This window comes from Eleutherodactylus coqui, chromosome 2 (genome assembly GCF_035609145.1).
Source record: "Eleutherodactylus coqui strain aEleCoq1 chromosome 2, aEleCoq1.hap1, whole genome shotgun sequence".
NCBI classification, from domain to species: Eukaryota; Metazoa; Chordata; class Amphibia; order Anura; family Eleutherodactylidae; genus Eleutherodactylus; species Eleutherodactylus coqui.
Window position 1 is genome coordinate 156,267,321 of NC_089838.1, and position 16,724 is coordinate 156,284,044.

The 16,724-nt window shown below is 40.4% G+C and overlaps 1 protein-coding gene across 1 annotated transcript in view; it reads left to right on the forward strand.

Moving 5' to 3' along the window:
* The window catches only part of CFTR (CF transmembrane conductance regulator), a 159,977-nt gene that overhangs the window by 21,563 nt on the left and 121,690 nt on the right, over window positions 1-16,724 (forward strand). The window contains exons 2-5 of the mRNA XM_066591817.1: window positions 4,381-4,491; window positions 9,388-9,499; window positions 12,270-12,485; window positions 12,566-12,655. Coding sequence (XP_066447914.1) covers window positions 4,381-4,491; window positions 9,388-9,499; window positions 12,270-12,485; window positions 12,566-12,655 — 529 coding nt within the window. The remainder of the gene's footprint in view (window positions 1-4,380; window positions 4,492-9,387; window positions 9,500-12,269; window positions 12,486-12,565; window positions 12,656-16,724) is intronic.

Sequence of the window (16,724 nt, forward strand, 5' to 3'; positions counted from 1 at the left end):
AAAATCCATTCTTCGAGGTATGCTTTTTGGTGCAGATATACAGCGGAAATGTTTAATTTCCTTTGATATAGTGATACAGGGGATTTTGACATTGGCTGCTAGATTTCCCTATATATAACAACTGATTGAGTGTGGTCCTAGTATTGGAACATTATGTAATCAGCTATCATTGGTGGACCCTTCTAATAAACTGGGTCTGTCCAAAGCAGGACAACCACTTTACTAGATTTTGCATCTGTCTGAAGACCACTAATTTTGAATATATTATTCAGAAATATCTACCCAAAGCACATGCAGATTTCGTCACAGGTTTTCAGCACATTTGTGGCTATAACCACAGCAGAAATTCTGCCACATCTGAACATACCCTCAAAATGAGACATCTGATTCCTGGCCACACTCATTCATTCAAGTTTCAAACTTGGCTTATCTGACTGTTCTTTTCGTTCTGCTACACAATATCATGCCTAGGCGCTGCAGTCAGCTTTAATGCAGGATTTAAACAGTTAAATGGCTGTGATCAGAGCTAGCTCTGATCACAACTCTTGTTGGCAGCTGCCTGAAAAACAAATGGCTATTGGTTATGAAGCGGGCTCGGCTTAAGCCCGCTTCATAATCACCCTGCTGATCACTGACGTACATGTTAAAGGCTATGTTACCCTTAGAATACTGCTTTAGCTTTTATATATAGAATTTGTAAGCCAAAATCAGGAGTGTATCCAAAACACAGAATCTTTTCAATATAGTTTGGGTGCCACTCCTGGTTTTGGCTTACAAATACTGAAGCACAATACTGACCAAATACTGCCATCTAAATGAGGCCTAAAAGTTGAGTTTATGTAAATACATTGCATTTCAAAGTGCTAACAACCACTTGTCCTTCAGTCTGTGTGTGCTGTGTAAGTTACATGCAGAGCCTGACAGCACCTGTGATGTCAGTTACCGGCTCTTAGCCCGACCCCCTGATCACATGATGTGACGTCATCACAGGTCCTTTATCTTCCTTTTGCACTGAATGAGGGATTAGGGGTGGACTACTTCCCTTACAAACCCCGGCAGTCTCAGTTGCTATGGATGCAGCAGTACTCAGTCTGGAAGTTTGTACCTGGTTGTTACACACTTGTGTGGAGACTCCAATAAATGACACCTCACAAATGTCCACATACATAGCTGACAGTGCATATTCACCAACAACATTGAAGCACCGTCCTTCACCGCTATCTTCACATCTCCTGAACGTAATATCATGTCATCTCAAGTGCTAATGCCACCTACACCAGTCCAGCTTTCATCTAATCATGAACTGTAGTCCAGTGTTAAAACAAACCATCGCTGTCGTGCAAACATGTCAGAACAAAGGGTTCAATGCCGCCGTGAAGTTAATGCAGCTTACATGATACAGCAACAAGCCACAATTTCCCTTCAGCCACCAGCTGAAGTTTGTAAATCTCGTGCAGCAGATATGTGAAAGCTAGGAGCGAACATGTCTCCCCAGCGAGCTGATGAAGCTCGTAAATTATGTGCAGCTCATATGCAAAAGCAATGTAGCAGAGCTGTGTGTGTGTGGCGTGCATGTAGCAGAGCTGTGTGGTGCATTGCACCACCAGAAACACTGGTACTATAATTTCCTAATAATTACTAGTATTGAAATATGTAATATCTATATGATATTTCTGATCTGTTGCTAATGGAAACAGCTGGCAAGCTTTTCATCTTAAGCCATACTATTAACAGTTAAGAATCCCACTAATGAAAACGAAGCCATTGAAATCAATGGTTTCACTTCTAGTTATGCAGCCGTGATTATAATGGCCACATAATGGGACGAAATCACGCCATGTGAAGAACCCCTCAAGAATGTAAACCTCCATAGTAATACTGAAATACTAAAGTTGTGCTTATAGAGGAACACGATGTAAGCAGGCATTGTGTTACTCTACGTTAGATGTCTGTCTACAGGTCAGAGTGGTTTCCAAAGTTGCACAATCACTTCCTTTTAGCTTAATACAATGACACAAATCTTTCTTATCAATATGTATACTTCCATATATGCATTTCATCATTTCTTCACTCATAAACCTGTCTTACCATAAACCTTATTGGGCTTCAGAGCTTCTCATAGGCAGGTAAAGCAGAATCACACAGTGTTGAAATCAGCTGATGAAAGTTATTTGCTTACACAAGTGACATAGTTCATAGGAAATGCTATGCATTGATTAAAAGTGATTGTGTGAATGTCATTGTGTTGAAGCAACTTGATGCTTAAATTAAAGTGGTGAAGTAATCAATCTGTTGAACATTATGATCTCTGCTCTTCCTCATATTCTTAACAAGTATATCAACTTACCTTTCTTTATTAGAAAATTTTAATGCACGTACACAATTCCCCAGTAATCACCTGAGCTAAGTCCAAGGATATCACCCTGCCAGATAGTGCCCTATTGTATTGATGAAGGGCACAAGTACTGAAACAGTCGGTATACAGTAGGCCGCTCCTCCTTCGAGGAATCTTTGGTTTAGCTGACATGAGCTAATTTAGACACTTTTCTCCATGGACACTGCCAGAAAATACAGTATGTTTCCATATGTCTGCTGCGTCCCTTCACTAAAAGCCAGTGTGCCTTGAGTTAAAAATTAACAGCTTGCCATGGCATACACACAAAAAAGGCAGTACGCTCTTCTTTTCAGCTTCTCTTGGACACAGCTAAATGGCTCCGGTGACCCTCCCAGTTTGTACCTCCAGCGGCAGTTAGGTGACTGCTGCAGCCAATCAGAGGCCGCAGTGTTACCAGAAGAATGGACAATGACACCTGATTGGCTGCAGCAGTCACCCGACTTTCACCGAATTATCACGGCCCCATAAGGGAATAAAACCACATTTGTCTGAATCTGCCCTTATCTACCACAATAGGCCATTGAAGAGCACGGCCCAACATAAATATGCAGTGAATACACAGCAAACCTGAATATTCACTGAGTATTTTCTTTAAAAATACATGGGCCCTTCTGCCATTGTATTTACACACAAAAAAACAGCAGGGACGGCCAGAATACATGGGCGCAAGCAATTTTCGGGTCACATAAATACGCAGCGTATTCATGCCAAAATGCACTTATACCTGTGTGAATGGGCCCTCAGGGTGTCGTCACACAGGGCTTATTCTCTGCCCACAATCCACGGTGTGGATGGTGTGGATTTTACCGTGAATTTTTACTGGTATTGGTGTGGGTTTCAATGTTTGAATTTCAAAGATTGAAATCTGTAGCACATATTTACATTCTGCAAATGTAGAATTTACAGCATTTTCAAATATGCTGTAGATTCCATGTGGAATTTTTCAGCTCCATGTGAATGACACTTTTTACATCTCGTCCACTTTGTTTGCCCTGTAAATGTTGTGGATGTTCCACAGATAATTCAGCCATGGAAACTGTTGTTGTTGATAGCCATTTAGTCGTTCATGGCCCTCGGTGACCCTAGAGGCGTGCTCGCAGCATGTTTTTTGGTTTTACACTGCTTCTTTCAGTTGTGTGCTATCCACAACTACGGAAATTATGCAGCATTTACTTCCCATGTCAAGGCGTCCGTATGCTTTTCTTTGGGGATCAAGGCTAGTTGGGCGCATTCTAAACCCCTTGCTTTGGGCAACAAGACGGCTTACCATGACAACTGAATATATTCTGAAGATATTTAGTTGATATTTTAATAACAACTCGATTAACCCAATGTAAAAAAATGTTTGGAAAAATTGTTGTAAATATCTTAAGAGCTGTCGAGCCGTCCACGGCTTGGTCTTCCACGTTTTGGGGACATGACAACAGTCAAACTGGTAAGCACTTGATATGAACGTCGCTTAGCAATGCCTGACTCTCCCTAGCGGCGCTGTTGGCTGAAGCACAACAGCGCCAATAGACTTAGCATAGGAACTTTGACTTTGCCTAACGGGTCACTCAATGTATCAAACTCAAATTTTGTGGCAGTGGTGAGGATGTCACAAATCTAATGACACCAAAGTCATCCACAAAGATCACGCAAAGGGGTCAAAGTGTGGTGCAAGAAAAAGCTTGTTGGCTTGTTTATATTAGATATGGACTTCATTAATATTTGTACCTGTATTATGAAATATATACTTGTTAAAATGAATTCCTGATTCCTAAATATAACTAGGTGTATTTCTTATGTGGTATCTGAAGGAATCGGCCTAAGATAGGGAAGCATGGCGTATGATGATCCACAAAGTGACCGAAAGTTGGTAATGACTGAGCAGATAAATCATCATCAGAATACCAATGACTTTGTAACTGTAATAACATTGCCAATGATTGCTTGTTTCTGACTTTATTGTGCCATTAAAATTCCTAAAATTTGTTCCATTCCAGTTGGACCAAGCCTATTTTGAAAAAAGGATATAGGCAGCGATTGGAATTATCAGACATTTATCAAATTCCTACCGGGGACTCTGCCGATAATCTGTCTGAACGCCTTGAAAGGTACCTAGATGTACAGTGTTTTGGTGTTTAATGTTTATTTGTACATGGACAAATACATTGCGCGTAATGAGCAGGGTGATCAAAGGTATAGCAAGTCATTGGTGTTCAGCATCTGGCCTATTGAATAATCTGATAATAATCAACATATTAGAGTTGAAGAGTGAACAGTGGCATATTTAAAAGTACCTTCTGAAAAGAAAGATGATGCAGTATTTCTACTGTACTGTTACTAGGATAAACCACTGACGTAACTGAAGGGTATGTGGTTGCACCCAGGCCCAGGAGCCTTAGGGGGCCCATAAGACCTCTCTTCTCCATATAGGGAGCCCAGTACTACGGATTAAGCATTATAGTTGGGGGCCCTGTTACGGGTTTTGCATTGGGGCCCAGGAGCTTCAAGTTATGCCTCTGTGTTAAGGGGTTAAGAGAAGTTGGGAGGCCCCAAGATAAACTTTTTCAACCAAGGCCCATGAGCCTTTAGCTACGCCCCTGGGATAAACCATCAAAGGCAAAAAACAGTCTTAGGGTGCGTTCACACATAGCTCATTTGCTGCAAATTTTGCTGTAGATTTTGGTGCTGACCAGCAACAGATTTCAACCTTTCAATTGAATTCAAATTGAAGGGGTAAAATCAGCTGCAGATCAGCACCAAAGTCCACATCAAAATTTGCAGCAAATTAACTACATGTGAACGTACCCTTAGGGCTTTTTCAGACAACCATATTTGCAGAGAAGAATGGAACCCATTGTCATATGTGTAAAATGTAAAATGTTTAGGCAGGTGTGGAATAAATGCTGCACAGTAACAATGCTTTCAAAAATAGAAGTGTTGGTTTATTTTCGTCAGTTTACAAAATGCAGAGTGAATGAACAAAAGGGAATCTAAATCAAATCAATATTTGGTGTACCCACCTTTTGTCTTCAGAGTGTTGTCAATTATTGTAGGTACTGTACACTTAAACAGTTTTTGAAGAAACTCAGCAGGTAGGTTGTTCCAAACATCTTGGAGAACTAACCACTGATTTTCTGTGGATGTCAGCTTGCTCATATCCTTCCATCTCTTCATGTAATCCCAGACAGACTCGATGATGTTGAGATCAGGGCTCTGTGGGTGACATATCATCACTTCCAGGACTCCTTGTTCTTCATTAAAGGGGTTGTCCCGCGCCGAAACGGGTTTTTTTTTTTCAACCCCCCCCCCCCGTTCGGCGCGAGACAACCCCGATGCAGGGGTTAAAAAAGAACACCGGAGAGTGCTTACCTGAATCCCCGCGCTCCGGTGACTTCTTACTTACCTGCTGAAGATGGCCGCCGGGATCCTCTCCCTCGGTGGACCGCAGGGCTTCTGTGCGGTCCATTGCCGATTCCAGCCTCCTGATTGGCTGGAATCGGCACGTGACGGGGCGGAGCTACACGGAGCTACACGGAGCCCCATTGAGCAAAGAAGAAGACCTGAACTGCGCAAGCGCGGCTAATTTGGCCATTAGACGGCGAAAATTAGTCGGCTCCATGGAAACGAGGACGCTAGCAACGGAGCAGGTAAGTGAAAAACTTCTTATAACTTCTGTATGGCTCATAATTAATGCACAATGTACATTACAAAGTGCATTAATATGGCCATACAGAAGTGTATAGACCCACTTGCTGCCGCAGGACAACCCCTTTAAGCTGAAGATAGTTCCTAATGGCATTGGCTGTATATTTGGGGTCATTGTTCTGCTGCAAAATGAATTTGCAGCCAATGAGATGTTTCCCTAATGAAGTATCTGCATGTATTTCTAAACATTGAGGCCACCATTATTCCTGACTAAATCCCCAACTCCATATGCTGAAATGCAGCCCCAAACAAGGAACCTCCACCATGCTTCACTGTTGGATTATCATTGCACTGCTCTCCAGCTCTTTGGTCAACAAACTGCCTTCTGTTACAGCCAAGTATTTCAAATTTTATTCATCAGTCCAAAGCCCTACTGCCATTTTTCTGCACCCCAGTTCATATGTTTTGGTGCACAGTTGAGTCGCTTGGCTTTATTTAGAAGAAACGGCTTCTTGGCAACATGAAAACCACTTTTGGCCACTTTTAGAACTAACAGTTCTAAAATGATGGTACTGCTGGACATCTTCTAATTTCAGAGGGAAGTAAGCATGATGTGTCTTTCATCTGGCCGACCACTGAGTCTACGGTCCTCAGTGTTGCCTGTTCCTTTATGCTTCAATAAAAGAGCTTAAACAGCACATCTTGAAACCCTAGTCTGCTTTGAAATCTTTGCCTGGAAGAGACCTTTTTGATGCAGTATAATTACCTTGTGTCTTGTCACTGTGCTCAGTTTTGCCATGGCATATGACCTGTAACATAAAACTGTCTTCCACAACCTCACCTTTGTAGCAGAATATGGCTGTTCCTTATCTAGTCTCCTAAACATCTGTTTCTGTTTATCACCTGTTTGGTACAATAGGTTAATCATACACCTGACTATAATCCTACAAAAACACTTGACTGTGCAAGTTTACCTAAAAGAATTGATGCGGTTTCAAAAGCAAAGGGCAAAGGGGGTCACATCAAATATTAATTTAATTTAGATTTCTCTTTTGTTCATTCACTTTGCATTTTGTCACTTGACAAAACTAAACTACTAGCACTTCTATTTTTGAAAGCATACTTTGCAGCATTTTTCCAGACCTCTGTAGAGTCATAAGTATATGATTGAAGTGTAGCCTTTCATCTTTAATTCAAAGGTTTTAACAGGAATATTTTATTAAGTTTTTAGGAATTACATTTTTACATAGTTCTTCCACAGACGTTGTACAATTGACTAAGCAGTTTCATGGTCCGGTGTGGCCTGTTACCACATTATTTCAGGAGAAATTAAGGAGATAAAAGGCTTAGAGTTGATTCCAAGTGTAGAATATATATTTGGTAGCTGTTGATAGGATATCTCAATTTGTGGTCCAAAGAGGTGTCAGGGGAGTGAAATAAGACTTTGCTAGTTTTGGAACAAGATTCTCTGGGCAAATGAGACCAAGATGAACTTGTACCAGGATGATGAGAAGAGAACAGTAGGACGAAGGAAGTAAAGAACTCATAATATGAAGCATACCACATCACACCTGGCGGTGGCAATATTATGACATAGGCGTGTATGGTTGCCGATGCTAAAGGGTCACTTGTGTTTATTGATGATGTGGCTGTGGAAAGATGTAGCAGGATGAATTCTGAAATGTATGCACCTGGAATTTCTGCTCAGGTTCAGGCAAATTTTGCAAAATGATGAGTTTCACAGTATAGTTGGTAAGTAACCCAAAACAAACCACAAAAGTAACCTAAGAGCTTCTTGAGAAAAATAAATGAAATATTCTTCAATGGCCGAGTCAGTCATCTGATCTCAGCCTGATTGAACCTGCTTTTCACTGAAACCAGAAAAACTGACAAACAAGCAGCAGCTGAAGACATCTTCAGTGAAGGCCTAGCAAGGCCTCTCAAGAGAAAAACTCAGTATTTGGTGATGTCCATGAGTTCCACACTACAGTCAATCAAAGACTGCAAAGTATTTGCATCCAGACATCAAAATGATCCTTGCATTTATAACTATGTTAGTTTGTCCACTTACTTTGGAGTCTGTGAAAATGGACGACCTATGTAAAAATGTCTGGAATTCCTAAGCTGTTAATATTTCTGTGTGTGTGTGTATGTGTAATGTACAGGGGTGGATAAAAATATGGAAACACTATATGAAATACATGGAATTTTAATAATTTACACTGAGCTGCCCTTTTTACCCCTGCTTTCCCACCAAATTTGTGTGTACTTCACCTCTTGCCCTGCTCTGGGTGGTTTTGGGAGACAGCTGGTAACAGCAGCTGTGTGGCTCAAACCCCTGACCAATGGAACGTTGTTGCTTGGGCAGATTCACTTCTGCCCGGCAGTATCTGTGTCATACCCGTATTACCTCCATTTAAAATTGATCTCTACATGTCTTTTTGAAATATGATTTATAATCCCATGTAACTTAAGGCATGAATTTTGTATGGTGTTTCCATATTTTTGGCCACCCCTTGTATATATATTGTATATCCTGTACATTTTACCAAAGGTTCAGTATGGTGGCTCAGTGGTTAGCACTGTTGACTTGCAGTGTTGTGTTCAAATCGACCTAAGATGAAATTTGCATAGAATTTATATGTTCTACCTGTGTTTTTGTGGGCTCCATCCCACAGTCCATACTGATTGGTGAATTTAGATTGTGACCCCTAATGGAGAGAAAACCCAATATCAAGTTATGTACAGTACTGAGGAATATGAATGTACTACATAAACGAGTAAAATAAATACTAGCAGTGTCTCGGAATGGGCTGCCTACATCTGTAATTATGTGTTAGTTTATGAAATCTGTCAAAACATAAAGATGTTTCACACTGAAAAACAAAGTCACAATAAGAATGTAAGAAAGTTTTGATTTGCCTCATTTCTACATTGATAGATAAGATGTTATTCTGTCAACAAGTCGGCTTTGTCTGCATTGTTACCACTTAGAATAGTCTGCCTTTGTTTTCATCTTGCTGAGTACTGGAAGAACTCCAAAAACTTTATTTGTCTATTATTTTGCACTGGTCTTAGGATCCCTGGCAGATTTTTAGACATAGACTGTGACCTTTACATGAATTAACTCCCTGCCATGGGTACCTAAATCTGTCAGTGCATGAATGAGCCGTCCCTGCGCTTACGTTTTTCATGATCATGACGAATGGACCGCTTTGGTTTTTTAAAGCTTTGTTTTTATTGCTATCTTCATTAGACTTTACTAAGTTTCCCTGGAAATACCTGGAAATATAGAGGAATGTTACAAGTGTAAGCACTCCATTTGATGGATAACTATCTTGTTTTGTGCTTCCTTTCAGAGAATGGGACAGGGAATTGGCAACATCAAAGACAAATCCAAAATTAATCAATGCACTCAAACGGTGTTTTTTCTGGAAATTTCTTTTCTACGGTATCCTACTATATCTTGGGGTAAGAGGACATTTTTTACATAAGCAAAGCATATAACTATTTCGGTATCATATGTACTAGTCTTTGCACTTTATACGGACAACCTACCACATAGTTTTGTTGCCTCTCTTTAAATTTACTGATATTTGCTCTGCACCGCAGAAATATCTATGTATCAAATGCTATTGTATAAAAAAAGGCCAAAGTAATATAGAGGAAACCCCCTTATTAGCTAACTGCAAAAATTATATTGACAAGCTGTTGGAGCTTCTCTTTATCAGGCAAGTTAACCCTTTCCAATCCAATTTGTATCTAGATTTTCCTAGGGGGCTTACTCTTTTTCTGCCGTTACACATCGGCACTATCTGCTGGCTAAAGCCAGTACTGCATGAGGTGACAGGTTGGATAGGCTCCAAAAGTAGAGAGGCTGGCAATATACAGTAAGAGAACCCCGACAGACATCTTCCAACATCGGAGCTGTACAGCCTTAAATCATAATGTCTTTAGATGTCAGACAGTGGATTGGAAAGGGTTAAGGTCTACAATACTTTTGTATTTTTTATGGAACAGTATTTAGCATAACACTGATATTTGCCAAAAATTCTCCGTAATTGAAGTACTTTAATTTTTTTTACCAACCTTTAAGATTTGTAATTAATTTTAACACTGTATGGCATACTATATTAAGTTCATTGTTGTTAAGGGAATCTGTCACCTACTTTTACATAAGCTAAGCTTATGGACTGAAAGTAGGTGACCCATGGAGTTCTGAAAAGTAAGTATGATACTTACCTCATGCATTGTTCCCCTGAAAACTGAAAGCCGCCGTTGTAGTGTTTTTAGTGGCGCCCCTAAGTAGTCCGCGCCTTATAAAATTAGAAAGGGCAGATTACTTAGTGCACCACTCAATGCATTGAGCAGCAGCTTTCAACATTCACATCAGGGGAGCAATAGGAGAGGTAAGTATAACACTTATATCTCCGGACTCCCTGAACCACCTACTTTCAGCCCATAAGACTAGCTTATAGGGCTAAAGGTAGGTAACGGAGTCTCTTTAATATCAATTCAACATCCTACTGTGTTGCTGTAGGAATAAATAATAGTTAGTACACCCCTACAGTATTATGGTAGATGGAGCGCTGGGGGTAAGTTTTGTAATAAAGATGCTTTATGTCATGCTTTGTGGCTTTCATTTTACAATGCTAGGTCATTAAGTCCATGCTATATATTTTACTTTTTTGTACAATAATTTTTGAGAGAAATGTATAAAATTCAGCATTTGAAAAAACACCAATCTACTATAAATCAATTACCCTTTGATGGGTAGAAAATATCTTTTCCTCTGCCTAAAAAGTATAAAAATATCTAATTCCCCTTTGAATCTTCCAAATACACTTTAGAATTTATGGAGTGATAATAAGTCTACATGGTCTCATCCCTCAGTCATCCCATCCATCGTCACCTTAACCTTGAACTGATCTATTCAGTCTGCATTCAATAGTTTCATTTAACTTCCTCCCAATTCGGACCCTTACATCAAAATGTGCTTTGTGCATCACCCCTGCCTTTCTGTTTCCATGAGTTTACAATGGGTTAAAGATTACTTTTGACCCAGTTCTCATTGTATATTGTGTGTGGCTACAGGTTCCCATAAATGAGTAAGGCAGTGGTTGTAGTAAAGATCTGAGTTGCAGGTTGACTTTGGTACATCACTCAAGCAAGACAAGTTAAATTAGTGGCCTATATTGGTCTTCCACCATTGTTTGTGTTCCCTATTTTCTTCCAGCAGAGATCCATAGTGTAGAATGCCTTAATTCACACACTAGCCTAAACATCACTGGTGCTATAGATGTATCATTTTTCCACAAAGGCTCTTTACGGCAAGGATGTGTGGTATTTAAAACTTTGAATAATCTTTCCCAATGTATCATGTGCCCATGCATATCAATTCTAGCCCATTTAAAGACTGAGCTGGGGATTGTTAGTATAGGTGCACTCTATACTATATTATCAGGCTTGTGTATATCTCATCTCAAAGGTCTAAGCTTGGTAATGTAAACCCCAAAATTCTTTTATAATTCTCCATCACCACTATTTACAAGTGATATGAATCCCAACACTACCGATATGATTTATTATGCACCATCGATGTCAAATTTGTTTCATCCTAAGAGATTATCTCTCAGACACAGTAATGAGCCCCAAAGCTTCTGCAGAAGACAACCTCATTTGGAACTGTCCTTTGAGCTAATTACTGTCTACGAAGGTCTATTTCTCATGGGTTGATTCACAATAACCTGTACCCTTTAAGACATAGACCCTAAGAAGGATGAGTCTTTCATATCTGCCTTGAGTAGCACTTTAAACTTCCTCCATTCTCCTACAGGTAGGAGTCATGCAACTTATGCAAATTATGTGAGTCATTGAGCAAGTCATGTACTGGCCAACATCCAGCTCCATTTTTCCACAAACTAAAGTCATTTAGTACAACTGGCAGTGGCACAAGAACGACAGCCAGAAACTAGCTACAAGTGAGAGTATTGTCTTCAACCTGATACACACTTGTCTGGACACTTGTTGCCTATCTTGATCTTGGTGTTCAACACTGTCCTACCTGCCTGCCAGGCTCCTATGCATTTTCTAAGGAAAACCATTCCTTACAGTTCATCGTAAAGGAGAACTACCTCATAATACCATATTTTGTGAATGGGATCTAATATGGTGTAAATATAACAATAAATGGATAATGCTAAACATGCCATTCTTATGACTTCTATTCTCTCTGTCTCAGGAAGTCACCAAAGCTGTTCAACCACTTTTTCTTGGAAGAATCATAGCATCTTATGACGAAAAGAACAAACTAGAGCGATCCATAGCTTACTACTTAGCAATTGGCTTGACGCTACTCTTCGCTGTCAGAATGTTGCTTCTACATCCTGCCATATTTGGGCTCCATCGTATAGGAATGCAGATGAGGATAGCAATGTTCAGTTTAATTTATAAAAAAGTAAGTATCCTTTATTTCCCAATCATTATGTCTCTAATTATATTTGTATCTCAATTTATTTTTCCTTTCTTTTTGTACAGACATTAAAACTATCGAGCAAAGTTTTGGATAAAATAAGCACTGGGCAGCTTGTGAGTCTTCTCTCCAACAACCTAAACAAATTCGATGAGGTAAGATATCATGTTCTGTCTATTCAAGAAGGAAATAGTGTTTGTATTTTTGTGCAGCTTTTGTATCCTGATTGTATCGTTCTGGGGAAATAATCTAAAGCACATTGTACTATTTTACTTCCAGCTTTACTGATGGATACATATAATTGCTACCTATGAAAGCATTCTGCTACAGAATGATAGATGAATATATCAAAAACATCTTACTAAAGTCAGGGGTCGGAAATTTGCCAATTAGTCAGGCTTCTGTTGAAGAAAACACAAATATTGTAAATGCGCCTTAGCTTTTTCTCCCTTGGCAGATTATTTGGGTATTTTCCCTTTCAGCAAATGACTTTTTATGCAGATTGAAGTTAGATAGTTTTTTAATATATTTTGTTCACCAATTCCGCACAGTTTCAAGATATTTGCTTGCAGTCATTTAGTTTCATCAGCAGACGTTAATGACGACATCAACCTTGGCACTGAAACCGAACACATGAGTCGTTCCTTTCTAGCCCGGCACATCTGTAGTAAATCTATGAGCCAGCTGTCCCCAGTAAGAAGTGTACCACACATGCACTGGGTTAGGAGTGAACAGTGCATGCGCAAGATTCCACTGCCAAGTTGATGACATGATGAACATCTGCTGAATGCAGTTGTTTCCAGTCTGGGGAAATGGACTATACAGTGAGCACGAGAGTAGTCGCCAATATTGGGACTGCTCCTTAAAACCAGCTAATATCCAGATTAGATAAAACTTTATTTTCTCTGTAGTAAAGAGAGTATGAAGGGAAATTTAGGTATTTTTTATCATTTGTGTAAGTCCCCATTTGCATGGGTGCATTCCACAGACAGCACATAGACCTATCATAGCTAATTACGCTATTTACATGAGCGTTTTCACATGGACCCATGGTCCATCTGTAGCCCTCACACAGATCAGTCAGTAAAAAAAGTTATGGATCTCAGAATATAGAAAAGGAAAGTAATTTTTGTTTACAAAAAACAGTTTCAGGATATTCCAGACCCCGCCAACATGAATGTTATCCTCTATTCTGTGGACAGGAGATAACATTTAATCATGAAACAAACCCCTTTAACCCATTCCAATCCACTGTCTGACATCTTAAGACATTATGATTTAAGGCTGTACAGCTCCAATGTTGGAAGACGTCCGTCAGGGTTCTCTTACTGTATACTGCCAGCCTCTCTGCTGTTGGAGCCTATCCAACGTGTCACCTCATGCAGTACTGGCTTTAGCCAGCATACAGCCCCGTTGTATAACAGCAGAAAAAGAGTAAGCCACCTAGGAAAACCAGGATACAAATTGGATTGGAAAGGGTTAATTCTCTTCATCAGACACGGTTTGGATGGGACAACCTAACCTAACCTAATTAATCAGACAATAAATGATTTTGAGGCCAGATCATCATGATTCAGATTGATGCAGTTTTTCATGTATTGCAAAAACAATGAGTTAATACAAAAGAGAGGATAAGTAAAGCTTTTATCCTTTTTTTCTAAAAGTAGGTTATTTAGTTATTAATTGTACAACTTCTTGTGCATTATATTAGGTGCATTATACCTTTATGACTCTGCGGTGACTTTATGCAAGCTATGTAGTCAGTTGGTTTTCACAATTCCACAGTCATATGTATGTTTGCTTGGTAACTGTGAGTTATATTTTAGGTTTATACCTTTGTTATCATAGGGGATGCCAAACTATAACCTGATTTTTATTTAGTTTTTTTATTCTCTCAATTCATGGCTTCTGTGTTGTGAGTGGTGTGAGTGCAGTGTCATGGCTATATCGTTTGTTTTGTATTTTCTTATCTGTGCTTCCTTTATACTTTTCCTCCCTTCAGTATCCTTTCTTGTTTTGGGTAAAACCTGCATTACATTGCCCTGAGTGAACCTGACCCAACGTCTGGTGCCAAGTATCATAATAAAATTAGATACTATTATTATAATTTTTTTTTAGATGCAGCATATATATGAAATTACCTCTTTGCACAAAAGGTGAAAAATATGTACAATGCTCATGAACCAAGACAAAAAAAACGTTATATTTAGACACTTAGAAATTTTACCATAGAAATAAATGTATCAGTAATACGATCTGTATACTCCATGCTAACACTGGTTTTATTGCCTTAAAGGGGTTGTCCCGCGCCGAAACGGGGTTTTGTTTTTTTTTAACCCCCCCCCCCCCCCCGTTCGGCGCGAGACAACCCCGATGCAGGGGTTAAAAAAACAAACCGGAGAGTGCTTACCTGAATCCCGGCGGTCCGGCGTCTTCATACTCACCTGCTGAAGATGGCCGCCGGGGTCTGCTCCCTCCATGGACCGCAGCTCTTCTGTGCGGTCCATTGCCGATTCCAGCCTCCTGATTGGCTGGAATCGGCACGTGACGGGGCGGAGCTACACGGAGCCGGCATTCTGCACGAGCGGCCCCATTGAAGACAGGAGAAGACCCGGACTGCGCAAGCGCGGCTAATTTGGCCATCGGAGGGCGAAAATTAGTCGGCTCCATGGGAACGAGGACGCTAGCAACGGAGCAGGTAAGTAAAAAACTTTTTATAACTTCTGTATGGCTCATAATTAATGCACAATGTACATTACAAAGTGCATTATTATGGCCATACAGAAGTGTATAGACCCACTTGCTGCCGCGGGACAACCCCTTTAAGGGCTTATTTAGACGACCGTATATCGGCTGCGTTTTCACGCCGAGCCGATATACGTTGTCCTTGTCTGCAGGGGGGGGAGGATGGAAGAACCAGGAGCAGGAACTGAACTCCTGCCCCTTCCCTGCCCCTCGCCACTATTTGCAATGGGAGGGGCGGGACGGGGCGGAGCAAAGCTACGGCGTGAAAACCCAGCCGATATAGGGTTGTCTGAAGCCGCCCTAAGGCCTATAGATAGATGATTGTTTAATTTAACACAAAAACACCTTGAGAGTTTTTCTGTTGGATCCCATATACATCTGAAAGGATGTGCCTTGTTCCATTGGATGCTGCATTACAGAGATAGTCTCCAGAATAAGGGCTAGAGCAGACAAACAAGATTTTGTCATGTTTTGCGGCCGTGAGAATCACAATTGCAAAACAGAATGAAGAGAAACCATTGATTTCAATGGTTTCATTTTCACTAGCGGGATTTTCTTGCATTTATATTAAGGGCTCCTACCCACTAGCGTTTTTTTTACAGCGAAATTCGCAGTGTTTTTTTTTTTCTGCAGGGGTCTTTGGGCTATGGGACTTGTAAAGCTAAAATCGCGATCGCGCAAAATCGCGATTTCGCGGTAAATCACGATTTTGCGCGATTGCGATTTTAACATTTCAAGTCCCATAGACCCCTGCAGGAATAAAAAAATGCTGCGAATTTTGCAGTGAAAAAAACCACTAGTGGGTAGTCACCCTTAGGGCGCCTACCCACTGGCGTTGCTGATTTCCGCGCGTGAAAAACGCAGCCTTTTCCGCACGTTTTCCGCGGCTTTTTCGTTAATTTCCATTGACAATCATGGGTGCATTAAGAGAAAAATAAGGACACATATGCAACTGACAGTTGCTATGTTAAAAATTGCAACGGACCGGAAAAAACCCCCCAATGGACAAGAACACATTCTATCCTAATTGCTCTTCAGAAAAAACGCAAAACGCAATTTAGCATCGCAGGAAAAAAAAATCGCCATTGGGTAGGCGCCCTACCCACTGGCGATTTTTTTTCCTGCGATGTTTTGCGTTTTTTCTCAAGAGCAATTAGTATAGAATGTGTTCTTCTCCATCTGGGTTTTTTTTTCTGTTTCGTGGGTTTTTTTCACATAGGAACTGTCAGTTGCATATGTCTCCTTATTTTTCTCTTAATGCACCCATGATTGTCAATGGAGGGCTGCAAAAAACGCCGCGAAAAACACGCGGAAAACATGCAAAAAACGCGCGAAAACGCTGCGTTTTTCACATGCGAAAATCGGCAACGCAAGTGGGTAGGCGCCCTTAAGCGTGAGAAAAGATAGGACTTGCCCTATCTTTCTCGCATGTATTTTTTCTACTTGGGAGAAAAGATAGGGCAGGATCGATCTTCCTGC